This window comes from Coffea eugenioides, chromosome 2 (genome assembly GCF_003713205.1).
Source record: "Coffea eugenioides isolate CCC68of chromosome 2, Ceug_1.0, whole genome shotgun sequence".
In the NCBI taxonomy this organism is placed as follows: Eukaryota; Viridiplantae; Streptophyta; class Magnoliopsida; order Gentianales; family Rubiaceae; genus Coffea; species Coffea eugenioides.
This window is the reverse complement of record NC_040036.1, coordinates 12406346-12430145: the sequence shown is the minus strand read 5'-3', so window position 1 is coordinate 12430145 and position 23800 is coordinate 12406346. Positions and strand designations below refer to the sequence as shown.

At 35.1% G+C, this 23800-nt stretch overlaps 2 protein-coding genes across 2 annotated transcripts; one reads left to right on the top strand and one right to left on the bottom strand.

The window, feature by feature from the left end:
* Nucleotides 1–450: 450 nt before the first annotated feature.
* Nucleotides 451–1284, bottom strand: LOC113756642. Its single transcript, XM_027300269.1, has one exon. It carries the CDS (start codon nt 1282–1284, stop codon nt 451–453), a length of 834 nt encoding a protein of 277 aa, XP_027156070.1.
* A 15090-nt stretch (nt 1285–16374) lies between these two features.
* Nucleotides 16375–23699, top strand: LOC113762323 (protein STRUBBELIG-RECEPTOR FAMILY 3). The gene is made up of 16 exons (XM_027305716.1): nt 16375–16874; nt 17147–17276; nt 17379–17450; nt 17678–17743; nt 17863–17934; nt 18036–18107; nt 18192–18263; nt 18807–18872; nt 18970–19035; nt 20090–20484; nt 20592–20968; nt 21549–21820; nt 22087–22225; nt 22407–22528; nt 22633–22789; nt 23246–23699. The coding sequence occupies exons 1-16, from the start codon at nt 16778–16780 to the stop codon at nt 23318–23320; spliced, it is 2250 nt and encodes a 749-aa protein (XP_027161517.1). The 5' UTR covers nt 16375–16777; the 3' UTR covers nt 23321–23699.
* The last annotated feature ends 101 nt before the right edge of the window (nt 23700–23800 follow it).

The window sequence follows — 23800 nt, the reverse complement described above, 5'->3', positions numbered from 1 at the left end:
TTTGATTGAATTGTATTTTTTTGATATTTTTATAAAAAAAAATTACTGTATCGATTTAGTATATGTAAAATAAAAATATAATTAAAAAACATGTTCGCGGAATCGTAGCAATTGCAATCCAAGGTTTTTGGTGGCAAAAGAACAATACACAAAAAAAAAGGGCAGGCACTGGATCCTCCTGTTCATTGGTGGTACAAGAAATCTATATGACCTTTGCTTGTCAATGAAGCCAATAGTACAAACAATTCACAGATATCAGAGGGGTGATTTTAGAAATTCCAGAGTCTGACAAACCTTTTCCCTCCAAACTCTTACCTTTTGACTTTTTCATTTACAAAATCAAGGGGCATAGATCAATCTCCAATTTCCAGCGGCATCACTTTTGTCCCATCACATACCAAAAGCAACCTCCAGGGAATCCCCCAAATTACAACTCCAACCATATGTCTATTACAGAAAAATAAAACATTCCAAGGACACAAGCGGATTTTCCAGGGACTCATTGCCCGTCGGTGGCCACTTGTTTTCTCTGCTCTCTCTGTTACTATAGCCAAAGTTGCCATTATGAGCATCCTCCACCTTCCGGATCTTATCACCCACTTCCGACTTGACCCGACCCGGCGACTTCCCGCCCTTCCTGGCGGACCCATTTCTTACCAGGCCCGTCTTCGCGCCACCACCTTCCGAACGCGTCGCCGGAGACCTAGACCTCCGGCCAGAGCTCTCTCCACAATCTCTCCTCTGCCCATTGTTAGCCACTCGCCCGCGGGCATCTCTGCCGGATCCGGATCCTATCCGACCCGGAGATGGTTCGGGCCTCTTCGACGGCGACTTTCCGGCGACCCTTTCCCTCCTGCAATCCCCGGACAGCGACCGATGCCGGAAAAACCTGAGCCGGTTGTCAGTCCCATCATCGTCATTCTTCTCCGTGCAGTAAGTAGCCGTTGAAACACTCTCACTGAGAGTGCTGCAGATCTCAGAAGCCTCTTCAGAAAACTCCTCCGGCTTCAAAACCATAATGGGTTTCTTGAACTTTTCATCTGGGATATTAGGAGCAGTGGCTGGCAATAAGGATTTGAACTTTTTGGGGTCTTGGTACTCGTGACGTGCTCTTACGATGGTAGGCTTCTTGGGCACCGAGGGAGTTTCTGAGAGCACTTCTTTAACAGATTCTTCCTCGAGCAACGGGTGGGAAGGCGGTGGTGGAGTTCGGTTTTGTTTCGAATTGTGAGGAAGATTTTGAGCTGAAGGTTTGTCATTAGTAGTGCTAACACAGCACCCCATCTGAGCTTTGAGTGAGTAGGAGAAATTCCGGTGACGTTTCTTATTGGTTTTGATTTGGATTATTTGAATGGTTAGGGCGGCAAGAAGGTCATGGAGAAAAAGACTTGAAGAAAGAAAGTGATAGGAGAGTTTGTTTATTTGGGACCTTATGGAGTTGAGAAATGAGAGGATTATTGGAAGGAAGAAAAACAGGGGTGAGGTGGAGTTAAAAAAAGGAACGAGGAGCTGTGATTTGTGGCTTGGGTTTGGTCCCCAAATGAATTCGAAGATGGGGTCAAAATGTAGTGTATTTATTGAGACAACAAAGGGAGAAGTGACATTATTGAAATTGAACCATGGATTGATTGATGGGGGTATGGAGTGGAAGGGAGGAGTAAATTATGGTGGAAATTGCGGCGTCATCAAAATTTATCGACGGTAAATTACAGCTTGCCTATTGGAATCATGAAGTGTACAGTGTGTACTCAAGTTCATTCTCACATTAATTGTTGAATCATACAATACATCCCCAACTGGTCAAGCATACCTACAGGCTTCCCCTCATGGTTGTTTGGTTGCTATTTATTGTGTTTGGATTACAATTTTTTAATTTTTTGAAGTTTGTGTAGAAAATATATTGTAACGATTTGATATATATAACGTAAAAAAGTGATGAAAAATGCATTCAAAGACAACGTAGAGATTTTTTTTTGGCAGAAAACCCTTTCCAAACAATAATTTTACCATATCCTTGCATGCCACCAAGACTTTTCTATCCTAATTATGCGTATCCTTATTTGAAAGCTTTGATCTTTCTTCTTCGGGAATCCAATTGTATAAAATTTGATCAAACACATAATTTTGGAGCAATGCGATAATGTAGCGCTTTTGAGAAGAGACATTAACCTAAGCCATATTTGAATGTTTCCGAATTAAAATTTTTTGGGAGCTTATGCTTTTAACTATTAAGGAGAGATATTAAACTTAACCATATTTGAATGTGTTTGGAAATAAAGGCTCTTGGTTTTAGCATCAAATAACCAAACTACGATTTGGCAACTAATTAACTTGGACTTGTCGCATGAGCGTAGTTTGCATGCCCGCTGCATGCACGCGACACATAATTTGGGGCAGAAAATTTTTTTGTGCGTGTGGAAACAAACAAATTATGCGAATCAGGCACAGAAACATTTTCTTGTTCTTTTATCTTCATACATGATAGATCAATGCATCATTTCCATCAAATTTGATTAGCCACATAAATTTGGATTAATTTTTAGTGCTTCTAACTTTTGCTGAGAGAAATTAAATTTAGCCATATTTGGATGTTTTGGAATTGAAAGTTTGTAGGAGTTTTTGTTTTTAATGTCAAATAATCGTAAAAGTTTGGTAGTATTTAATTAAGGATTAATCTTTCTTACACTAATAGTGTACACACTGTCAGCGTTTGATAAATCACAACTATGTAAAATTTGAATTTAAAATTCAATTTTTTCACATATGTCATGGATTTAACGGTAATAATGTATACAATGTTAATGTATATAAAACTTATTTTTTAATTAACTTGTGAAATGTGTGTGGTTCATATGCACGTGGCATGCACGCATAAATATAATTGGGGTTGAAAATCTTGTGCCTGTGAAATCAAACCAAATTTTTGCGTCCAACATGCAAAAATGTTTGTTCTTTCTTCTTCTCATATAAATCAAGACATCACTTCCATCAAATTTGATCACACACATAACTTTGGAGCAAACTATGACTTTGGAGCAAACTTTGTTCACATGTTTGTTGTTTCTTTTTTTCATATGATAGATCATGGTATCACTACCATCAAATTTGATCTAAAAACTTTGGAGCAGTGCCATTATAATTAATACTTTCAACTTTTACAACGAGATATTAAACTTAGTGATATTTGGATGTTTTGGAATAAAATGTTTTTGAGAATTTTTATTTTTAACGACAAATGAACATAAATTTTGGTAATTGATTAGCATTGACTTGTGGCATGGCATGCACGCACATACATAATTAGGCACGAAAATCCTTGTTTGTGTGAAGTCAGGCCCATAACTTTGGAGCAATGCTATAGAACTGATTTTTTTTAACTTTTTTTTTTATCTAGAGAAATTATACTTATAGCCATATTTTGATGATTTGGAAGCAACAGTTTTTGGGATTTTTTTTTGTTTTAATTTCAAATAACCATAAACTTTGGTAATTAATTAACTTCAACTCGTGGGATATAGTAGTTTGTATGCAAATGTTATATACTCTCAAACATAATTTGGGTGAAAAATGGAATCGAACAAAAATTTTGGTCTATCATTAGAAACCCGTATTCTTTCTTCTTTTACATGACGGACCAAGGCATTACTCCATAAAATTTGTTCTGAACAAATAATATTGGGAGAAATTAAACTAGCCAAATTTGCGTGTTTTGGGGTTAAAGTTTTTCGTTTTCAGTGTCATATAACCATAAAATGTGGTAGTTAATGAATTTTGACTTGTGGGATGCGCCTGGTTTACATGCACTTGCTATGCACGGACACAAACAATTGCTGTAGAAAATCTCGTATGCATGGAATCAAATAAAATATGTTTGGGTTTGTCGAGAGAAATTTCTGTTCTTTCTTTTTCTTTCACTGTGGACTAAGGCATTACTTCCATCAAATCTCATCAGACACATACTTTTGGCTCGATGTAATGATAATTGACATTTATCTAGCCATATTTGAGTTTTTTAGAAACTTTCTTGGAAGGTTATACTTTTTTTCCCTCCAAACCTTATGAGAGATAAAGGGGAAGGGGGAGGGTTTAAGAGTCGAACCAAGAACTTTCCTGTCAAGTTGAGTCTTGAGAATAGAAAATTTTATTTTATTGTCAGATTATTATAAAATTTGGTAATTAACTTACTTTGACTTGTGACATGTTTGCATATGCATGTAATATGCACGCACAAAATTAGGGTAGAAAATCTTGTTTGTGCGTGTATGTTTGTGATATATGTGGTATGCATGCAAATTCGTGGTTTGGTGTGGTTAGACTATATGCCTCTATTGAGACATAAAAAGGACGGGGAAAAAAATAGATAATGTTGAAAATTGTACTCATATGCAGTTCTTAAGTGTGGAGAAATTTACCAATTTTTTGTTTGAAATTTTATTTCTTTTATGACACTTATGGCATATGTAAATGAACAATGTATAGTTATTGATGGTAAAACATAATATGCCCGTTTGATTTATTAAGTTAGCTCACCTTAAATTTTTGAATGAAAGTAATTTTTTTTTTCTTGAAAGTAGTAGTGATAGCATGTTTAAAAAACCAAAGTTACTCTTAGAGAAATGATGATATTTATAATAGTTGAAGTCATTAACAAAACATCACTTCCAATGTGGACTTCGAGGATGCCAAGTGATACATAGTGGTTCATATTATATAAACTTCATCTCTACATCTTGCCGATTGAAGTCCTTGAGAGATTGAATTATCATGCATACTTGCTAGGAATTTGGCAAAAATTTGGTACAATTAAAGCTCGACACTTGGTTAAAGTAATATACGCGGATTTTGTGCACTTATAGTTCTCTCTTATCATTAAAGGTAGTTTTTCTCTACTTGTTCTCGTGTTTTTTTTTTCGCAAGTGAAAGGTATTAAATTTAGAATCTTCTACTTATAATAATGGTTGTGTTTGGATTGCATTTTTCTAGATTTTTTGTAGAAAAATTACTGTAGCGATTTGATATATGTGAGATAAAAAGGTGATTGAGAAATGTGTTCACAGAAAACGTAACAATTTTTATTTGAAAAATTGCTGTCCAAACAAGGCTGAGCTCGTTCCCATTTTTAGTTTCTATAATGATACGCCACAATTTTTGACTTTTTTTGTGAAGAAGAATTAAAACTTACCCTCATTTAAATCCTTTGTGACCATAGGCTTGCATCTTGATGTGTGACGCTCAAAGAATTGGGTAATAATAAGGTTCAAAGCAATGCTTGGTCTGATGATCTGTTAAAACGTAGTATGAATTGTTGCCCACCACAGCTTGGTCCACATCATTATTGGGCCAAACTTTCGGCTTTCACATGATGGAGTTCTGTCAAATGAATTTCTTCGTGTACCATTATTATTTAGCAATCTAATGTCTCCTCTTGTAATTCATCGAATTCCTATGATGCTGAATCCAATGGAATTATAAGCTATGAATAATATATTTTGTTTCTTTACATTTTTTTTGTGGATTTTTAATTGAACTAGTTCTTACGTTTTTTTTTTTTAATCCTGTGTTCCATCATTAAACGTAATCGTTGTCGGAATTGTTTAATGAGTAGCTCATGTTTTCTCTGCTTAATATTCCAAGTATGAATCACTAGTATGATGTTAGGTAACAGTATCGCACATGCCCATGTGATATTGACTTTCTTTTTTAATTAACATTTTTTCTTTTTTCTTTTCTCTATTGGTTTTTCTTCACTTTCTTTTTTTTCTCCTAAAACCTAGTTGTCTCTTAAAGTCATTTATGCAATAATCTCCAGATAAAAGCAGACAAAACCAATTTTAGAATGCTACAATTTTTGATGTTATATTTCTAATCAATAGCTTCATTTTTTTTTTCATTTTGAAGAATGTGATTGCCCATAAATGATAAAACTTTGGGGTCTAAGCTTGACCATTTACCATTCACCACCACTGGTTAGTCATGGTTTTGAGTGATTATTGAAGGCCTTTGTTGATAAGTCCTCATTCCAGTCATGAATTATCACCAATTATGAATTAATCGAGTAATTTTTAATTGAACGGAATCAATCGATGCAATTTGGATATAGCAAACGAGATTATCCTTCGCTTTGCAAATTAAGGCCCTGTTTGACAATCCAATTCAGCACTTAAATTTAATAGATTTAGATCATAACATGTTCAGACCATTTGATAACTAAACATTGAACATCTGAATTAATTAAACGGTACCGAATTTTTTAGACAAAACTTGCTCCCAAAATTAAGTGATAAGTTATTCAATTATTATTGAATGTGATATGCACTCAAATGTATTAGATTTAATACTTAATAATTTAATAATTTAATGGATTCAGACTTCAGATTTCAGATTTTAGACTTTCATTTTCAGACTTCAGTTTTATCAAACGCAAGTGTTTGGTTTGATTTATTATTATTACTCCTATGTAGTTTGAGCAGAAAATAATACCTTAAATATGAAGTAAATGACATGTAGAGTGATCATCAAACCGTAGAATCAACAAATTAAACTAAATAACTAAAAATTTTATTCCAGAAAGTAATGAACAAAAAAAATACTACTACATATGGAAGTGGGAAACAACAATAATGCAGGGCTCTACATCTGCATCTTTAAACAACAGTTACAAAATTGATGAGTGTCAGAATGCCACAAAATTGACATCATGCAGGAACAAAGGCAAACGAGAGTTCTGACAGAAGAAAAAGAAAACAACAAAAAAGGCACGTGGAGTTGTGAAAATGTAGAGGTGGAGAGTGGCGAACTTGCCTGGGGAAAATTAATAAATGTGTCAGTGGAGAAAAAGCTAACTAATGGCTTACTCTATTAATGTTAAACGTATCCAGTTGAGATCTAAGAACCAATAATGTAAATTAGAATACTAACAACAACTTAATCAGATCCAGCAGAAAATTGATCCAGATAATGCAAAGATTAGTGGAAGATAAGGATCCATATAGAATATAGTGCAATAATTAATACTCCGGTAATTTTATAAGTAAAAAGTAGTGCTCCTGCTATTATATGACTTCTACGGAGATAGCAAAGAAGGGGTAGATAGAAAGATTAATAACCCCATTAAAGAAGCCATGCTGCCAAGGGGACAGGATGGCCTATAGAGAGCTAATGGCCAGAAGGCTCATCAAGCCTTTGTCTTGCAATTTAAGATCTAGCCCACTGCATAGGTAGCCTTCAGTTTTTTATTTTTATTTTTATCAGGCAGCAACATTTAGTTTAGTCTACTCGTACTCTAACCTACACTAGGGGTGAGACGCCCAACAGAGCCTAGAGAAACTGACGGGGAATCACTATCGAATCAAACGGATGCACTACGCACTTGTATAGATTGAGAAGAAACCACATATAGTAGCACATTGATGAAATGTAATGTTTGAATCCTTGATCTCCCACTCCACAAAAGTTTAAAGTGTTTGGTGGTAGCTAACAGCACAATTACGTTGGTTCATAGGTAGCCTTCAATTACGTGGCACAATTTTCAATCTTTTTCAATGTTATAATTCTTTCTAGGCATGTTAGTATTACATAAAAATGAAGGAGATCCCGGAGGTCCTAGATGATGTATGATCCTAGCTAAACATGAAAGTCCACAAAAGTCACAAAAGTGGGACAAAATTAAGTAAGGCTCTAAGCTTCTGTAACACCAGTTTTTGGCCAAATTATCAGCAACCTGATTCAGCTGATCGAATCTTATGTTAACAATTTATCAGCCTTTACTAAAGTGGCAAGACCGGAAATGAGGAATGCAGCTCATGGTTACGCTATATGTATTACTGTATGTTCCTTTTCCTTTTCTCGTAAAATGAGTTTTTTATTCGTTTTCTTAGCCGCTCACAAAAAATCTTAAATCCTCTCGAATGATAACTCTAAATATTAAACAGTTTATTCCATATTTTGTAACCCTTTTTCTTAATAAAAAGTAAATTTCGTTAACAGATTGCTGAAAATTTTTCAGCACGATTTCATGTATATTGCTGCCCTAATAACGGATTAAACGTACACTAAAGATTGCGGATCTGTAATTTAAAAGATATACAATAATAGATCTGAAAAATAGTTGATTTATCACCAACTATAGATGATTTCAGTTATCAGCAGCGAAATAGGCCACCATTCTCATGTAAAACTATTAAAAAATTGTCTAAAGACTGTTCTTACGATAATGGTTAAGTGGTTACTAAGTGTTAATTTCTGGAAAATGAAGTAAAATGGGGACGAAAACAAAAATGAATTATGAGTATAAATATAACTGCCAACAAATATGATTGTGTGCACTATATATTGAAAATTATATGCTAACAAGGCACTCGTTAAATTGGAACTGTGAGAGTTTAGAGATAAGGTGGGAAATAATATCGGTTGAAAAGACAAATTATCAGATGGGAAATAAAAAGCATGTTTTGTTTTAGTTCAAAATATCTTACTTGAAACACCACAGCTTAGTCTCATAAATCAAGACTATCAAGTGATTGAAAAAAAAAAGTGATTGAAATTTTTTTTTTCTTTCAAGTGATTAATTAAGTTAATGTCAGAGAAACAAGAATCCTTACTCCCTAACAATCTATTCTCTATATCGTTTGGAAAAAAAAAAAAATCTATTCTCTATAAGTCCAAAAAAAAAATCTATTCTCTATAAGCTTTTTGTGACTGTATATTTGGTGATTTTTCCTCTGCGTTCAAGCCGGATGAGCTGTAATCAATGTTTTTAAACCCGGACCGGAGAGTGAATCGGAGAACCTTTGGTTCACGGTTCGATCGGTTCAACCGATTCGACTCCGTTCAAAGGTTTAATAATTTTTTATTCATTTTAATATTAAAAATTTTGAATAAAACTAAAATATTTATTTTAAAAAATAAATACTTAATAAAAATCGGTTAAACCTCTCGATTTTCACCGGTTCTTGACCAGTTTTGACCGATTTAATTGATTATGTGGGTTTTAATTGAACCGGACCGGATGCATGGCCGGTTCGTGGATCAACCGGTCGAACCGTCCGATCCGGTCCAGTTTTCAAAACATTTGTTGTAATTGGAGAACGAACATAATCATTATGGCGACCATTTGACCATATCAACTCTCCAAAGATTTCAGAGAAAATTTATCTCCGACTTGAAAAGTCATAGCTTAAAACCCTTTTCTTCTCTAACTTTCTCAAATTTCAGGATAGATCGCTCCACAGAAATAGAGATCCCAGACCAACGGATGTTGGGCTTGCATCCCTAAATCATAAGATTTAATTCGAAATTCATAGGAATGGAAAAGATAACGTTAGAAAAGTTTCTCCCACAAGGGGCTCGATGTAATTCGAATAAGATTAATTACAGACCATAAAATGAACGTAAATATCTGTGAATTATACCAAAAAAAAAAAAAAAACCCAGCAGGTTGGCGCAAAAGGGCAGCATGTATAGGTTCCATGTGCCAACATTTTTCAATGTCCGACTTACTGTTGCGGAGCGGTGCAGTTAAGAGTTTAAGTGAACCACATAACTTTGGGCCGCCCCGGAGAATGGTTCGATCCTTATGGCCCAATTTCAATTTTCATCATCTTTCAAAAAAAAAAATTGGCATATGATATGAGGTCTTAATGTTTCAGAACTGAGGTTCGGTGCATTTTTTTTTTATCATGGTACTTTGCCAACACCGTGATCCGCACGAGATCAAGTCCAACTGGTCCGCAAGAAATGCCTCAAGTCTCATTGCTTAGGGGAGGGCCAAGATGGATGGAGCTTTATCCTTCGAGTATATTATTTGTAGGGGGAAAACCATTCTCTCAAAAAACAAGGGAAAAAAGGATATAGCAATTGAATTTCAATTTGAAAAATTCTTGTTAATTGGTATACTATGTTTTAAACCAACATTTGTAACCTTAAAAAACAGACATCAAACGTCTTTCTCTCTTCCATTTTTTTTTTTTCCAATTTTACATAAGAGAAACATGTTGTTAGAGGTGCAGAGAAATCCAATTTAATCATAGCCACCATCACCTAGACTTTATTCGATTAATGGGAAACTTACATAGCAAAATAAATTAAAGGAAAGAGAAAATCACTTTATTGAGTGTGTTTGTTTAATAAGTAAAATTTTGTAGATAGCAGTTGTTATTGTAAATGACAAATGAAACTAACTTTTTTTATAAAAAAAAAAATCGTGCAGAATTTGCACAAAGTGAAAAAAGAATATAGCAAAATTTTATAATCTTCCTCTTAAACATATATATATATATAAAGGAAAAATAAAAATTTTCCTTCACTTTTTCACCTTTTTTCTTACAAACAAATACTACCCTAATTGCCATCTATTGTCATCAATCACTAGATGACATTTTTGCCACTTCAATTTGTTTGCATATCCCTTGTGAAATTCTCCCACTCTATTCACCATACACCCGATCGATCCAATTTTATCAGGTGGTATTTTCAAATAGAGGACTTTAGTGGAAGAAGAATCCGCTCTCTTTTCTAATTTGAGAGAAGAAGGCGGTGTATTAAATACCTTATAATCGAAATGACCGCGGGGATGGAATTAGAAATCATATATTTGCCGTTCTTCTTGTTGCAAATTAAAGGTCAATGAAATAGCTTCTCGAAGCTTTATGGCCGCTTTTCTCTCAAGTTTATAGCAATATCATTCTGTCCCCTTAACTGCATTTGTGAGAACGGCATGCAAAATGGGGACCTTTCACTCGCCATGGTTTGTTTGGATTTTACTATTTTTGGAGTTTTCATAGAAATATGTATTTTAACAATTTGATGTATTTGAATAAAAAGGTTATTAAAAAATGTGTTGAATATAAAAATTTTTTGTTAGAAAACTACAATCCATTAACTAATCAGTTAAATATATATATATATATATTCATTCATTTTTACTAATGGATTTGAATGCATAATAAGTTATTTTTTTTAAATTCTAGATTTTTTGGATGTAACTTGCATTTACACCTATTAGCATAAAAAAATGTATGCACTAGCATCATTAGAAAAAAAAAGGATTATGCATACATATACACACTTTACGCCCCCGCGGGTAATCCGACTGATTCCGCAGCCTGGTGATTACCAGCAGGTTCCGTAATCGACTCTCGTATGCTACCTCACTGTATATCCCTGGAACAAAACTCTACACAACCTTAGGGGATTAGTCTGATCGAAAGGTTGGAATACGCCTAAGTGAAAAAAAAATACATATACACATTTTACAATCTAAAGTGTGTAAACTCTACATTTATTATCTCTATAATTAACCAAACATTGTTAATCATTACGTCCAACCCGATATATTAGTAATTCAGCAACAAGTAGGTTTTTCCAATTTGCATTGCTCCATTGATTAATATCGAATCACATCATAAGCAATTCCCAACTTTTACTCTTTTTCATGTCATTTTTTAAAGTGTAAGTGAGAGGATTCGATTTCGCGACTTCACATTTTCACTTCTCTGCCTGTGAATCATCAAATCCATCTCTTCACCCATTTTGTGACATTTACAGATGCAAGATACCCATCTTTTTCGCAACCAAGACCTAATTTACCTGTGAAGAATTTATTAAAAAAAAAGAAGAAGAAGAAATCAGAAGAATTAACGTTAAACTTGCTAAACCAATTCCTACTTAGTTCTCCTGAGCTTGTTGCAAAGAGGACGCTATGAAGTTCTTTTTTCTTTTTTTTTTAAAGGGAATAAAGGAATAAGCCAGATGGAAGGAAAGGTCTGACCCAGAGGAAAAGTTTTCAGCTTTTTGTGTGGAGGAAGCTGCATGCATTAAATTATTCCTCCCAGCTAGTTTTGTGCCTCTAGGGCAAATGTCAATTTTTACATGACGATGCCCGAATACAGTGAGGAAATAAAGGAAAGATCTAGTGGCAGTGATCTTATCAAGTTTAGAAGAATTTAGAAATTGGGTTAGGTGCTTTTCTCTCGGAATCTGTAGGGGAATCCCATTCCATTGTCTTACCCCAATGAAAGTGTATTGATCAACACGCCAATAGCTAATCCCGTGAAAGTTGCAAAGAGAAAAACCGTCTTAATTGCATGATTTGAACCAATTATTGAGCCACCAAATGTACCAACATATTCTAACACCTTTCGTTCCTTGGCTACTTGACAAGAGTGACATGTGGTGTCTACTCTTGTACCTTTTTCCTTAAAATCCTTACTGTTGATTGATCATGATCAAGTAAAAATGGAGTGACAAAGAAGCATGATTACCAGATTTGCAGAATTAGGTGCTTGAACATGTCCAGCACATAAGGATAATGACCTTATCATACCATCAACAGGTGAATGATGATGATGCAGTCATGCAGGTGGTTGCATTAGTACTTCTTCACACTTGAAATAGTGATTGATGTATTCGTGTTTGCACTTTGCACCAACAAGCACTGGTTCCTTCACACTGAAACTGTAGAAGGTTTGTTGAGGGGTCACACCATGCTATGAGATGTATATTGGATACTTCATGAGATAAACTGACAAACTCCTACTGCTCTTCTAGTCTAGAAAATAAGAAGATGGATGAGATATTTCTTTTCCTTTATTTGGAGAAAGTATGATACTGATCACGTTATAATAATATTGTGTTGATATCAAAAGCGGTTTCATGAAAATATATAGGTTAAAGCTCAATAATAGGGGCCTCTTCCTTTGAAACCACACATATTTTTTTGGTACCCGAGGGTGTACACAAACATTTATCGGTTTATTTTTTACTCAATTAACCTCATACTCCTCAAAAACCCGTGTTCTGTGGATAAATTTGGAGTTTGCAAGGGCATTATGCATGCATATATGCATGTACATAGCTAAAATGTCCACTTCTAGATTATGCATTCTAGTGCTCAATTTATTAAAAGAAATGGACAATAAGTAATTGTCAAGTTTAATTTGCAAAAGAACCTGTGATTTTCGGAAACGTCACCAATTATTTTAAGGATTAATCTTTCTTACATCGACAGTATATACACTATCAGCGTTGGATGAACGACAATTATGTAAATTTTGAATTTGAAATTCAATTTTTACACATATGTCATGAATCAAATAGTAATAGTGTATACGCTGTCAGTGTATATAAGATTTACTCTTATTTTAACTCTAAGAAGCTTCAAAAAAAAAAAATTCCAAACTAGGAGGACTGACAAACTACTTTATGCTCAAGATTCAAGAATGCTTTCAATTAATCCCCGACATACGCCTAATTCGCTAGTTAATTTATCTTAGTGTTTACCAGCTTTCGAATCAAGCTTCTTTTCGCAAAGGCAATAAAAAACGTGTAATTATTGAGCGCTTTGCTAAAGCTTATTTGGGAATCCAAATGATTTTCAGTCTTTTGATTTTGGCTTCATTTCCAATTATGCTTCGGAGTAAGAAAGATTGATGTAGTAGATTTTCTGTTTCTCGTGAACAGTTCATTGACTATGTTGGTAGAAAGGTTTTTCTAATATGCGTCCCAAAAGCGCAAGTTGAAGCACATAAATAAGTGGATAAATTTTCCATATGCTGACACCACACACACGAGACTTTGATATATGATAATTAATCTAAATGTAAATTTAAAATTTAAATATTACGTATATATCATATATCGAACTGCGATAATATATACATTGTGAATGTATATAATATTTAATCTAAATAAATGATGATTTTACTATCAAAACTCTAAACTATTTATCTCACTTTCTTGAAAAAAATAGTCATACCTTTTTTTTTTTCCTCGATAACCTGCAATAGATCCGTCCAATTTATATCCATACGACTTGTTTAACTTATACTTTGAATTTTCTATCTGCCATTCATGACATGCAGAGCTGTACTAATATGTTAACTACGAAGCCGGTTGTTAATGTCATTTACTTTTGGTCCAAATTGATTTAATGACCTGTGGTGTTCACAACGGACGAGAAAATGCTATCTTTATTTATTCTGTATACAATGTCTTCATTTGCCTCTACGTTACCATTTGATTGTACACACAAGAAAAGCATTATGAAAAAATTTAATGCAGATTATAATTCATGGGACAAGCTACATCCCTTAAAGCATTCATCTGCACGAAGTTTAAGGACTTGTTTGGTCTTTCATTCATCAATTATTTTCGGTAATGTATGTGATTTAATTACTTGTAAAAACTTTCTCACCAAAAATTACAAAAATTGTTTTCTTGTGTTTGGATAACTCATTATTTGCAAAAAAAAAAAAAAATTGACTGCATCATAAGTATATTTTTCAACTACTTTTTATTTTTTCAAACTCTCTTTTCATCTCAAATACATCACGTAAAAAAAGTGCTACAGTATTTTTTTAAAAAATTATTTCAAATAATATCCTATCCAAACATAGATAATTTTGGGAATTGTTTTCTTGTGTTTGGATAACTCATTATTTGCAAAAAAAAAAAAAAAAAAAAAATTTGACTGCATCATAAGTATATTTTTCAACTACTTTTTTATTTTTTCAAACTCTCTTTTCATCTCAAATACATCATGTAAAAAAAGTGCTACAGTATTTTTTAAAAAAATTATTTCAAATAATATCCTATCCAAACATAGATAATTTTGGGAATTTCCCCCCCCTTTTTATAGAGTCACCACATAAATCATGGGCTAATAACTATCTGACCAAGTTTTATTTGTTTTCGTCACTAGCTTAAATTTCTGATTGGTTTGTCATCGACTGTATCCACTGTACATTTACTTAGAGCATCGTTTGTTTTGAGGGAATGGGAGGAAAAGGAAAGGAAATAAAATGAAGGGATAAGGGTTTTGACTTTTGATGTTTGGATTGGTTTTTGAGAAGGAAAAGGAAGGAATTGGGAGGGAAAGGAAATGATAAAGTTTAGTTATCTTTTGTCAATTTACTATTTCATCCAAAAGTGAGTGGAAACGGAAAGAAATGACACCAAAATTAATGAAAATTTTTAAATTTCCTAAAAAACCGTTTATGTATTTATAAATTAAACTTTTGATTGTAAATAAAAATATAATTAATATGTGATAATTTTCTTTCCTCCTTTCCTTTTGTAATTCAAACAAGACAGATGGATTTAAATTTCCTCTACTCTCCTTTCTTTTTCTCAACTAGAGTTCTTTCCTTTCCATTCCGTCCCTTTCCTTCAATCCAAACGGTGCCTCAACATTTAAGCAAGATAAACACTAAAAAGACATCACCTTTTTTTATTGGATTTTTTAATATTACTTAAATGACACTTAATTTACTTCGTGAATGTACAAAATCACAATTTTGTATCCTATACATTTTTTATAAATTCACTTCACTTTGCAAAAATTAACACGTGAGACGGCATATATACCCATTAATTAAATTATTTTCTTATTTAATTTGATTATTTTTTGGAAAATCAACACTCAAGTCTCGCATGCCACGTTTTTAAATTACTGTGCTTTTTTTTAATTTCGCAGACATCAAACAAGGTGGCATAAGTTCCGCGTGAATGGTCCAGCGGCAACGCCTCTCACCAGTGACCCTTGAGGTCACAAGTTCGAGTCTCCGCTACGCTGGATTCCTTCGCCCACTTAACGTGTTCGGGCCGGGTTGAGGCGCCGGGACCGGACCGCAGGGGATTAGTCGGGCCCCGTAAGAATTGACCCGGACACCCCTGTGTCGATAAAAAAAAAAAATTTCTCCAAAAACACTTCAAGAAATCATTTCAAACGAAGGGTTTTTATTGTGAATTTTTCCAATCGATAGATATTGATGCACGATCGCATGGTGCACTGTGCTGCACTTTATAGTTGCTCTACATGGGCCAACAGGGGACTGAGACAGCACTTAACAGGAGACGCTTTTGGTGATAGTGCTGTCGCCTAGTTCCCAGCCTCCAAGGTTCCAACATGGTGAAGTCAAAAATGAAAACTCCATGAGTTTCCATTCAGACCCTTCGGAACTATTAAGATTTAGTCCCCTATTCAACAGAAATTTAAAATTAAACCCCTTGTGCCTCAACGGTACACTCAATGATTGACATTTAAAAGGATTTTAAACCATCATGCGCCACCTTTCAATTCCGGTAAAGATTTGTAGAAAATCTAAAATCTAATAAAACCTTGATTAAACACTGATTAAACAGATATTCCTCCCTCCTTGGTTCTTTAGTCTTTCTCACCACTGATTAAACAGACCCATATATTTTGTCCAAATTCCAGAAATTAAGCACTTTTTTCGAGTAGCCTTTAATTTCTTTTTGCAGGATAGGTTTCTCACACCACCCCCACGTGCCTTCCATCACAAGTTCAAATTTTTAATCGCTATTCCATTTGCACTTGGTACTTTTTTTGTCTGTGTTGTTCTTGTGGTAGTTGCTCTTGCTGCTTTTGGCTGGTTAATTGAATCATTGCAGAGTTTTGAATAATGTGTGCTTTATGCAAAGACCCCTTTTAGACTTATCAAATTAATTGGGTTTTGTGCTTGACTAACTTGCTTTATACCACAAGTACTTTTTCTTCTTTCTTTTTTTCGTGGCTACTGTTAATTGTGCTAAAGACTGTACTTTTTACTGTTTTTTTATGTAGAAAGACAAGGTTTTGAATTGAGGGTTTTGTATTTGTGGTTCAAATTTGTGTTTTTTGTGTTAAAGTTCAGATTTTTGAGGGTCTTGTTGAAGTGTTTTGACGACCTGTGCTGAAAAGAGGTGGAGTTGGAGAAAATTGAGGGAGCAAAAATAGAAGCGTTTGAGTTCTGGGGTGGCCATAAGCCTGTAACTCCTCATGGATTACTTGGATTGCAGAAAGTTTGAACTTTTTCTGGTTTTCTTGGCGGTTTTTGCTGTGCCAACTTGCAGGGGATTCACAGACATTCGTGATGGTGAGAATCACAGACCCCACCCATTTTTTCCATTTATGTTTTCCAGTGTGTTTATTTTCGAGTCTTTGTATCTGCATGTGCTTATTCTCGACTTAAATTGAGTATTTTGCCCGTATTTTTTATGTTGATGAAATCTACATGCTAGTCTCTGATTTGGTATTTCATGTATTTCAACTTAATCTTAATTAGACGTTTAATTTTAATAATGCTTTTTCGTCTCCTTTTTTTATTCCTTCCTAATGTGTTATCTTCTGATAGTGTTCTTGTGTTAGTCTATGCAATTAACAGTTTATATGCTGCTTTGGGCAACCCACCGCTCGCCGGGTGGCTTCCAGTTGGTGGGGACCCATGTGGGTTTGCTTGGCAAGGAGTGCAGTGTGTCAATGCCAATATAACTGCTATGTATGAATCAATGCTCTTCTCACTTTTAACTTTTAAGGCCTTGTGATGCGCTACCGTGACAAATTCTGGTTTCTGACCTTCTTTTTTGGTTGGAATTGACAGTAATCTTAATGGCCTGAATTTGGGAGGCGAACTCAGTCATGACTTGGGCTCCTTTGCTTCCATAATACAAGTGTAAGTACCTTTTTCATGTGAAAGTCCAAAAATTAAATTTTACCGCTTCTCAAGTTAGGCAGGTAAGTGTTAAGTGTTATACTACTATATCTTTTGTATGAATATCATAAAGGTTGCATTTTTAGTTCATTTCAGCTCGCATGAATTGATGCATTGATAGATGCCTAAACATTCAAAAGTGTTTTTCTACTTAAGCTGACAGATATTTTTGGCTTTTGTAAAAGCAGAGACCTTGGTGCCAACCAAATTGGAGGCAGTATACCAACCAATTTGCCTTCTACTCTCCAAATCTTGTAAGTTTGACGCTTCTGTCTCACCTCATTCATAATATAGCTGAAAGGAATATAAACTTTATTGAAGAATTAAATATGGAAGACACTAATTGACACATTTTCTTCCCTCTTTTTGGTAGTTCTCTTTATGATAATCAGTTGAGCGGAAGCATCCCGGATAGTATATCGTTGTTGGGTCAGCTGACAGACTTGTGAGTTCCCATAAATTTGGACATGAATTTTTTACATTGCCGAGTTCTTATTGTCTTCTTTTCTCTTGAACCCCAGCTAATATTCAAATGTTATTTTCTAGGTCGCTGGGAAACAATCATTTAACAGGAGAAATTCCAGATGTCTTTCAGCAGCTTACCGGCTTGACCACTCTGTAATTCTTTTATCAAAATCTACATACACTGGTACGCTAAATGTCAATAGAAATTTCTTTAGCTGAAATGTTTATTTGTTTTAGGAACTTATCTGGTAACATGCTGAGCAGCCAACTGCCTTCTTCAATGGGAAAATTATCCTCTCTTACAAAGTTGTAAGTTATTTTCTTGGATGCATTTCTTTTGAGAAAAAAACAAAGATATCATTTCCCTATTACTGGGGGAAAGGGATCATGACAACTAAGTCCAACAAAGCATATGCCTGAGAAAACGACTTTGAAAATTCATTTCAGACAAGTACTATGGGAAAACACTTGCTCAAAATAAGTTTTATCAAAGTTATTTCCAATTTAACATGATCCTTCTATTCCCTGTTTATTGTGGGAAAAGAATGCTGGAGTCATGTCATCTACTTGACATGTAAAGTACATTGAATTTGGAAGCAAATAGTCTGAAAAGAAAGAGAGTCTGTTTCAGTGAAAATCCATGACACATCACTACTAATAGGAGCAATTAAACAGAGAAGTTTACGGTAAAAATTTGTGCATGTGGATGAAAAGTATTAGAAAGTACTTCCGTGGAAATTTAATCACACACAGAAGCTTAAAGAAACGGAATAAATAGGTTAAAAATGTTGATTACATTAAGGATCTTCTTTGTCTTTAGCATTCTACAGTCTATTTTCTTGTTATTTGCAGGTACTTGCAAGAGAATCAGCTTTCTGGGACTCTTGATGTTCTAGAAGATCTTCCTTTGACTGATTTGTAATCCTCTCACCTTAACTTTCAAATCAATTATTGGCTTCAAGTAAATTGCGTTTTGCTAGATTATTTAATTTGGCGTGTCTTCATTGTTGTGCAGAAATATAGAGAATAACCTCTTCTCTGGGCCGGTTCCTGAGAAATTAAAGAATATACCAAACTTCAGGTGAAAAGTATAATCAATTTTTTTTTTTAAATTTATGGTGCTACATGTTATTGTGTTTTTTTTTAATATACAGTTTATTCTTCTTGTGGATTTGTTGATTTCTAATTTACTGAGTGTAACGACTTAAGATCATCATGCTCCCTAAGTTTGCTGTAGCAAGCTTTATCAAGCAACATCATAAAATTGATTTCTGTGGGGCAGAGCTCAAATTTGAATGAAACCTCTAACAAACAGGAAACAATATCCGATACTAGCCTGCTACAATTGGAACTGATGTTGCAGGATTATGGTTGACTACAAAGGTTCTTGATTGATATGTTTCTGCAAAAAGATAAGCTAATAAAGACATTGAACCACTTTAAGAGATGGAGACGTAATGTTGACACATGCTTTACCTTGTGACCGTGTCAAAATGATAGATGCTTGCACTAATCATTTTATTTGGCTGAACTATTCTTTTTGGACAAAAAGGGCATCTTTAGTACTTCATTTGTCCAGTGTTCCTTCTCATGCTACTGGTTCCAGCCACTTCAGCCAAAAAATCAAATGTAATTCCACGTGTTTTCATCTTGTTTCTCGTATCCCATTTCTTACTTCTCTACTTCCCTATCACAGTTGTCCTTCGCTTCTCCATCTCACCTCCTCGCTTGTTTTTGGTCTTTCTGTTTACTGCAGTTAGATGGCTTGGCTATGAAGAGTTGAAGTCAGTAGCCTGTATGGCTCTGTAGCTAACGGTTGATCTGTTATATGAATTATTTTTTCATTTAGTATTTGTTTTGACTGCTTAAGGGACTCGAGTCCAAAATAATATTATCTAGTACCAATACTAACATGTTTCTATAGCATCATCCAAAACCACCATGAGAGGAACTGACACACTTATTAGGATTCTAACGCCACATATATAATTGTTATTGATAATAATACAGGCTTGTAATGTTTAGATTAAGCTAGAGACTCTTATATGCAAAAGTGTGGAGTTTTTGGGAGTCTCAATCTATCACTATCCAAGACATTGTTGGTTCATCAGTTGACTTTTAGTTTTGTGATGCAGAAAAGCTGGAAACCCTTTCAACACCTCAATTATTCCATCACCACCTGTCTCATCCCCATCACCATCTTCATCACCATCACCATCTGAGGCATCTCCTCCCGAATTAGCCCCAGTGCAGCAAGCAACTGGACCATCACTGCAATGGTCTTCACAGACTGGAAGCACCAGAGGCACAACTAAGACGTCTAAAAGCATTTCATGGATTGCTATTGCAGGAATCCTTTTCATCATAGTACTTGCATTGGGGATGTGTCTTCTCCTGTGTTGGTGCTGCAAGAGGAGGGAAGTGGCTGGGAAAATAGCCAAGCGGCATGAAGCATATCCGCATCATGGCACCAGTGCAAACTACAAGGAAGATCACTCATTGCGAAAGCCTGATTATCAAGTAGAGAAAGGTGAATAGTTTTCCATGATGAAAACCGCCGGTCCTTGTTAGTAATTTATGCTTTATTAAGCTTTTAAGTTGTTACTGCATGACTGACATCTTTAGGGCTCTGAGTAGTGACAAAAGAAGCAGTTACAAGGCCAACAATGACCTCATTAGAAGCAAAGCAGGACAAGAGTGCCAACCGTAAGAATGCATTTAAAAAGCAGGAGGATCACAGAATCGACATAACATGGATGGATTCAAGTGGGACAGATTCAAGTATTCGACCACCGCCACCACCTCCTTTTCCACTTCTGCCTTCAGAGAGGATCATTGCAGATCCTATTTTGCCTTTGATAAACCCTAGTGGACGTACTATTGATTCTGTGAATTCTGTGAAGACATTCACTATTGCATCTCTTCAACAATACACTGATAGCTTCTCTCAGGAAAATCTTGTCGGAAAAGGCATGTTGGGCACAGTGTATAAAGCTAAGCTTCCCAATGGAAAGGTAAGTACTGATAGCTATGTTGCATGGACTCTCTGGATAAAATTATCTGTACAAAAAGTCAGATGTCCATGCTTTTTAATTAATTCTCTCAACCAAAGGAATTAGGAGGTGATGACCTTCTCCAGTACCCATATTAATGTTATGTAAAGTAAAACAGAAGAAACAATCTATTGTTCGACGATTGCATCCCTCTACTGAATGCCATCTTTTTTTGTTGATTTTGAATTTCCATTTCTGAATTTTCAATCAAAGTAAATTCTTAAGTCATTTGACATGTTTTTGCATGGTTACGCATCTGACATATGCAACGAGCGTATCTGATGTGTGTTTCTCACACTTAAAGTAGTCTAAATGCGTTGTTATGCCAATAGTTTTACTAGAATAGGAGTTCTTCCCATAACCTTTGTCCTGCAAAATGATGTATAAAAGGAAAAGCAAGTAATCTATCTAGCATAGAATATCTCTAAAGGGAGATCTCAGGCTGCCCTAACCTGTCTATACTTGTTCTTCTTTTGCTTATACAACTGCACCATTATGCTGACGTTATCTTATTGCTTCAATGAACTGTTTTAATTGTTAGTTGCTGGCTGTCAAGAAACTCGACACTGCAACATCCAGGCATCAAAACGACAGAGACTTCATTCAGCTAGTTTCTAATATTGCTAAACTTCAGCATGCGAACATAATCCAGCTTGTGAGCTACTGTGTGGAGCACAGACAATGGATGCTTGTATATGAGTATTGTGAAAATGGAACACTTCATGAAGCACTACACTTGGATGATGAAATCAATAAAAGGCTTTCTTGGAGTACTCGCATCCACTTGGCCCTTCAAGCAGCTAGAGCCTTGGAGTAAGTTGATAAGTACTAATTGATTATGAGAATAACAAACAAGGAAGTTGTACCAGAAAGATGATTACAGGCCAATAGTTTATTGTTTGTGCATTTGAACTCGACTGATATGTTGCACACATTGAATACATAAACAAATGTTAGCTTTATACACCATCTCCTCGGTTGCTGTCGCATGTACCATTCTGTTGTTGTGCATACTTAGCATATTAGCTCCAATCTTCTATTTGCATGACTGATAGTTTTCTTGCTGTTTCATTGTAAAGGTATCTGCATGAAGTTTGTCAACCGCCAATTGTTCACCAGAACTTCAAGTCTGCTAATATCCTCCTAGACAATGAGCTTTCTGTATATGTTTCAGACTCTGGTTTGGCGCCTCTACTATCATCTAATTCAATGGCTGAGGTATCATTATTGCAACACCTTAGTCAACTTAAAATTTACATTAGGAGGAAGTCTCAGTTTGTGATGTCAGAAAGAAACCTGTTTAAACTATTTACTTGCCTCGTAACTTTAATTAACCAATGCACATGTAGTTGCTTCTTGTTGAGTGTAGAGTTTTTCTGATCATCAGTATGTTTACCAGCTGCAAGCTTGTGGATATGGTGGCCCTGAACTTGAATCAGGAAGCTATACACATCACAGTGATGTTTACAGCTTTGGAGTTGTTATGTTAGAGCTTCTGACAGGAAGAAAATCTTATGACAGGTTAATAATCCTGGAGTAGAACCTAAATATGAGTTTAACTATCAAAAATTTGATTCAGAATTGAGAAAAAACTAATCAGTAGCCATTGGAACTTAAACTTTCAGGTCACGTCCTCGAGGGGAGCAATTTTTGGTTAGATGGGCAATTCCTCGGCTTCATGACATAGACACATTGTCAAGAATGGTTGATCCTTCTCTAAATGGTGTATATTCTTCAAAATCTTTATCGCGTTTTGCTGATATAATTTCCTTGTGCATTCAGGTGAGTTCCTCCATTCGTGGTTCTTTTTTCTTCTTCTATATCTAGTGCTTTCAATAAAGTTTTAAAGATTAGAAGTACCAGATTTATCATACTTAATGACATGACCTGCGTGAAAATCATTACACAGTATGTTGAGCATTACCATTCACTTAAACGTACGATGGCTAGTGTGGCTTGCTTTGGTTTCACATATAATTCAATAGCGGACCCTTTGTCCTAAGAATACACTCTTCTAAGAGGGAATCAGCACCAGTCCACTTGGATCTTTTGGAGAAGCTCGATAAGGAAGAGTTAGCTTAGATTTTGTTCATTTTACTAAAGAAGTCTTCCATTGAACGAGAACTTTTCGAGTTCTGCATTGACCGAAAGAACAGCTAACAACAACTAAACATGTTTTAACTGATGCAACTATTTGATATTTTTCTCCTGATGTAACTTCATTGTTGGAAAATGCAGCCGGAGCCAGAATTCAGACCACCCATGTCAGAAATTGTCCAGAACCTCTTACAAATGGTACAAAGGAATTCTTGAACAAGGGATGAGACCCTACAGTCTCTTTTGTGAAGCTCTTGGTGGCATAAGAGTTGAATTCTGAACGTTCTCTTTGTTCTGCTAACCAGTCGTGCATGATGACATGTATAAGAAGTAGCTTTTGTGAAACTCTTCTTCTAAAGCCTTGCTTTCCTGCTCTTTTGTACGTGAAGCCACAATTTTTCTAATCCAATTCTTTAATTTTTTTTTTCCTTGGCCCCTAATTGTATTCATCAATTGGGTAGGATATTGAGATGTATATTTGTTTTCTTTGCACTTCAATTGCTTAAAAACCATAACTTGGACTATAACCCAAGTGTATTAACAGACACGAGTTTTATGGGATGATCTGTGTATCTACATGGAACATTATTGTATATTATGGTCTTGTTCCCAATACACAATCCAATCCAACAAACCCTTAATTACCTTCTTCCACTGGTTTCCAAACACTATGGAATTCACAGTAAATCTAGTGCG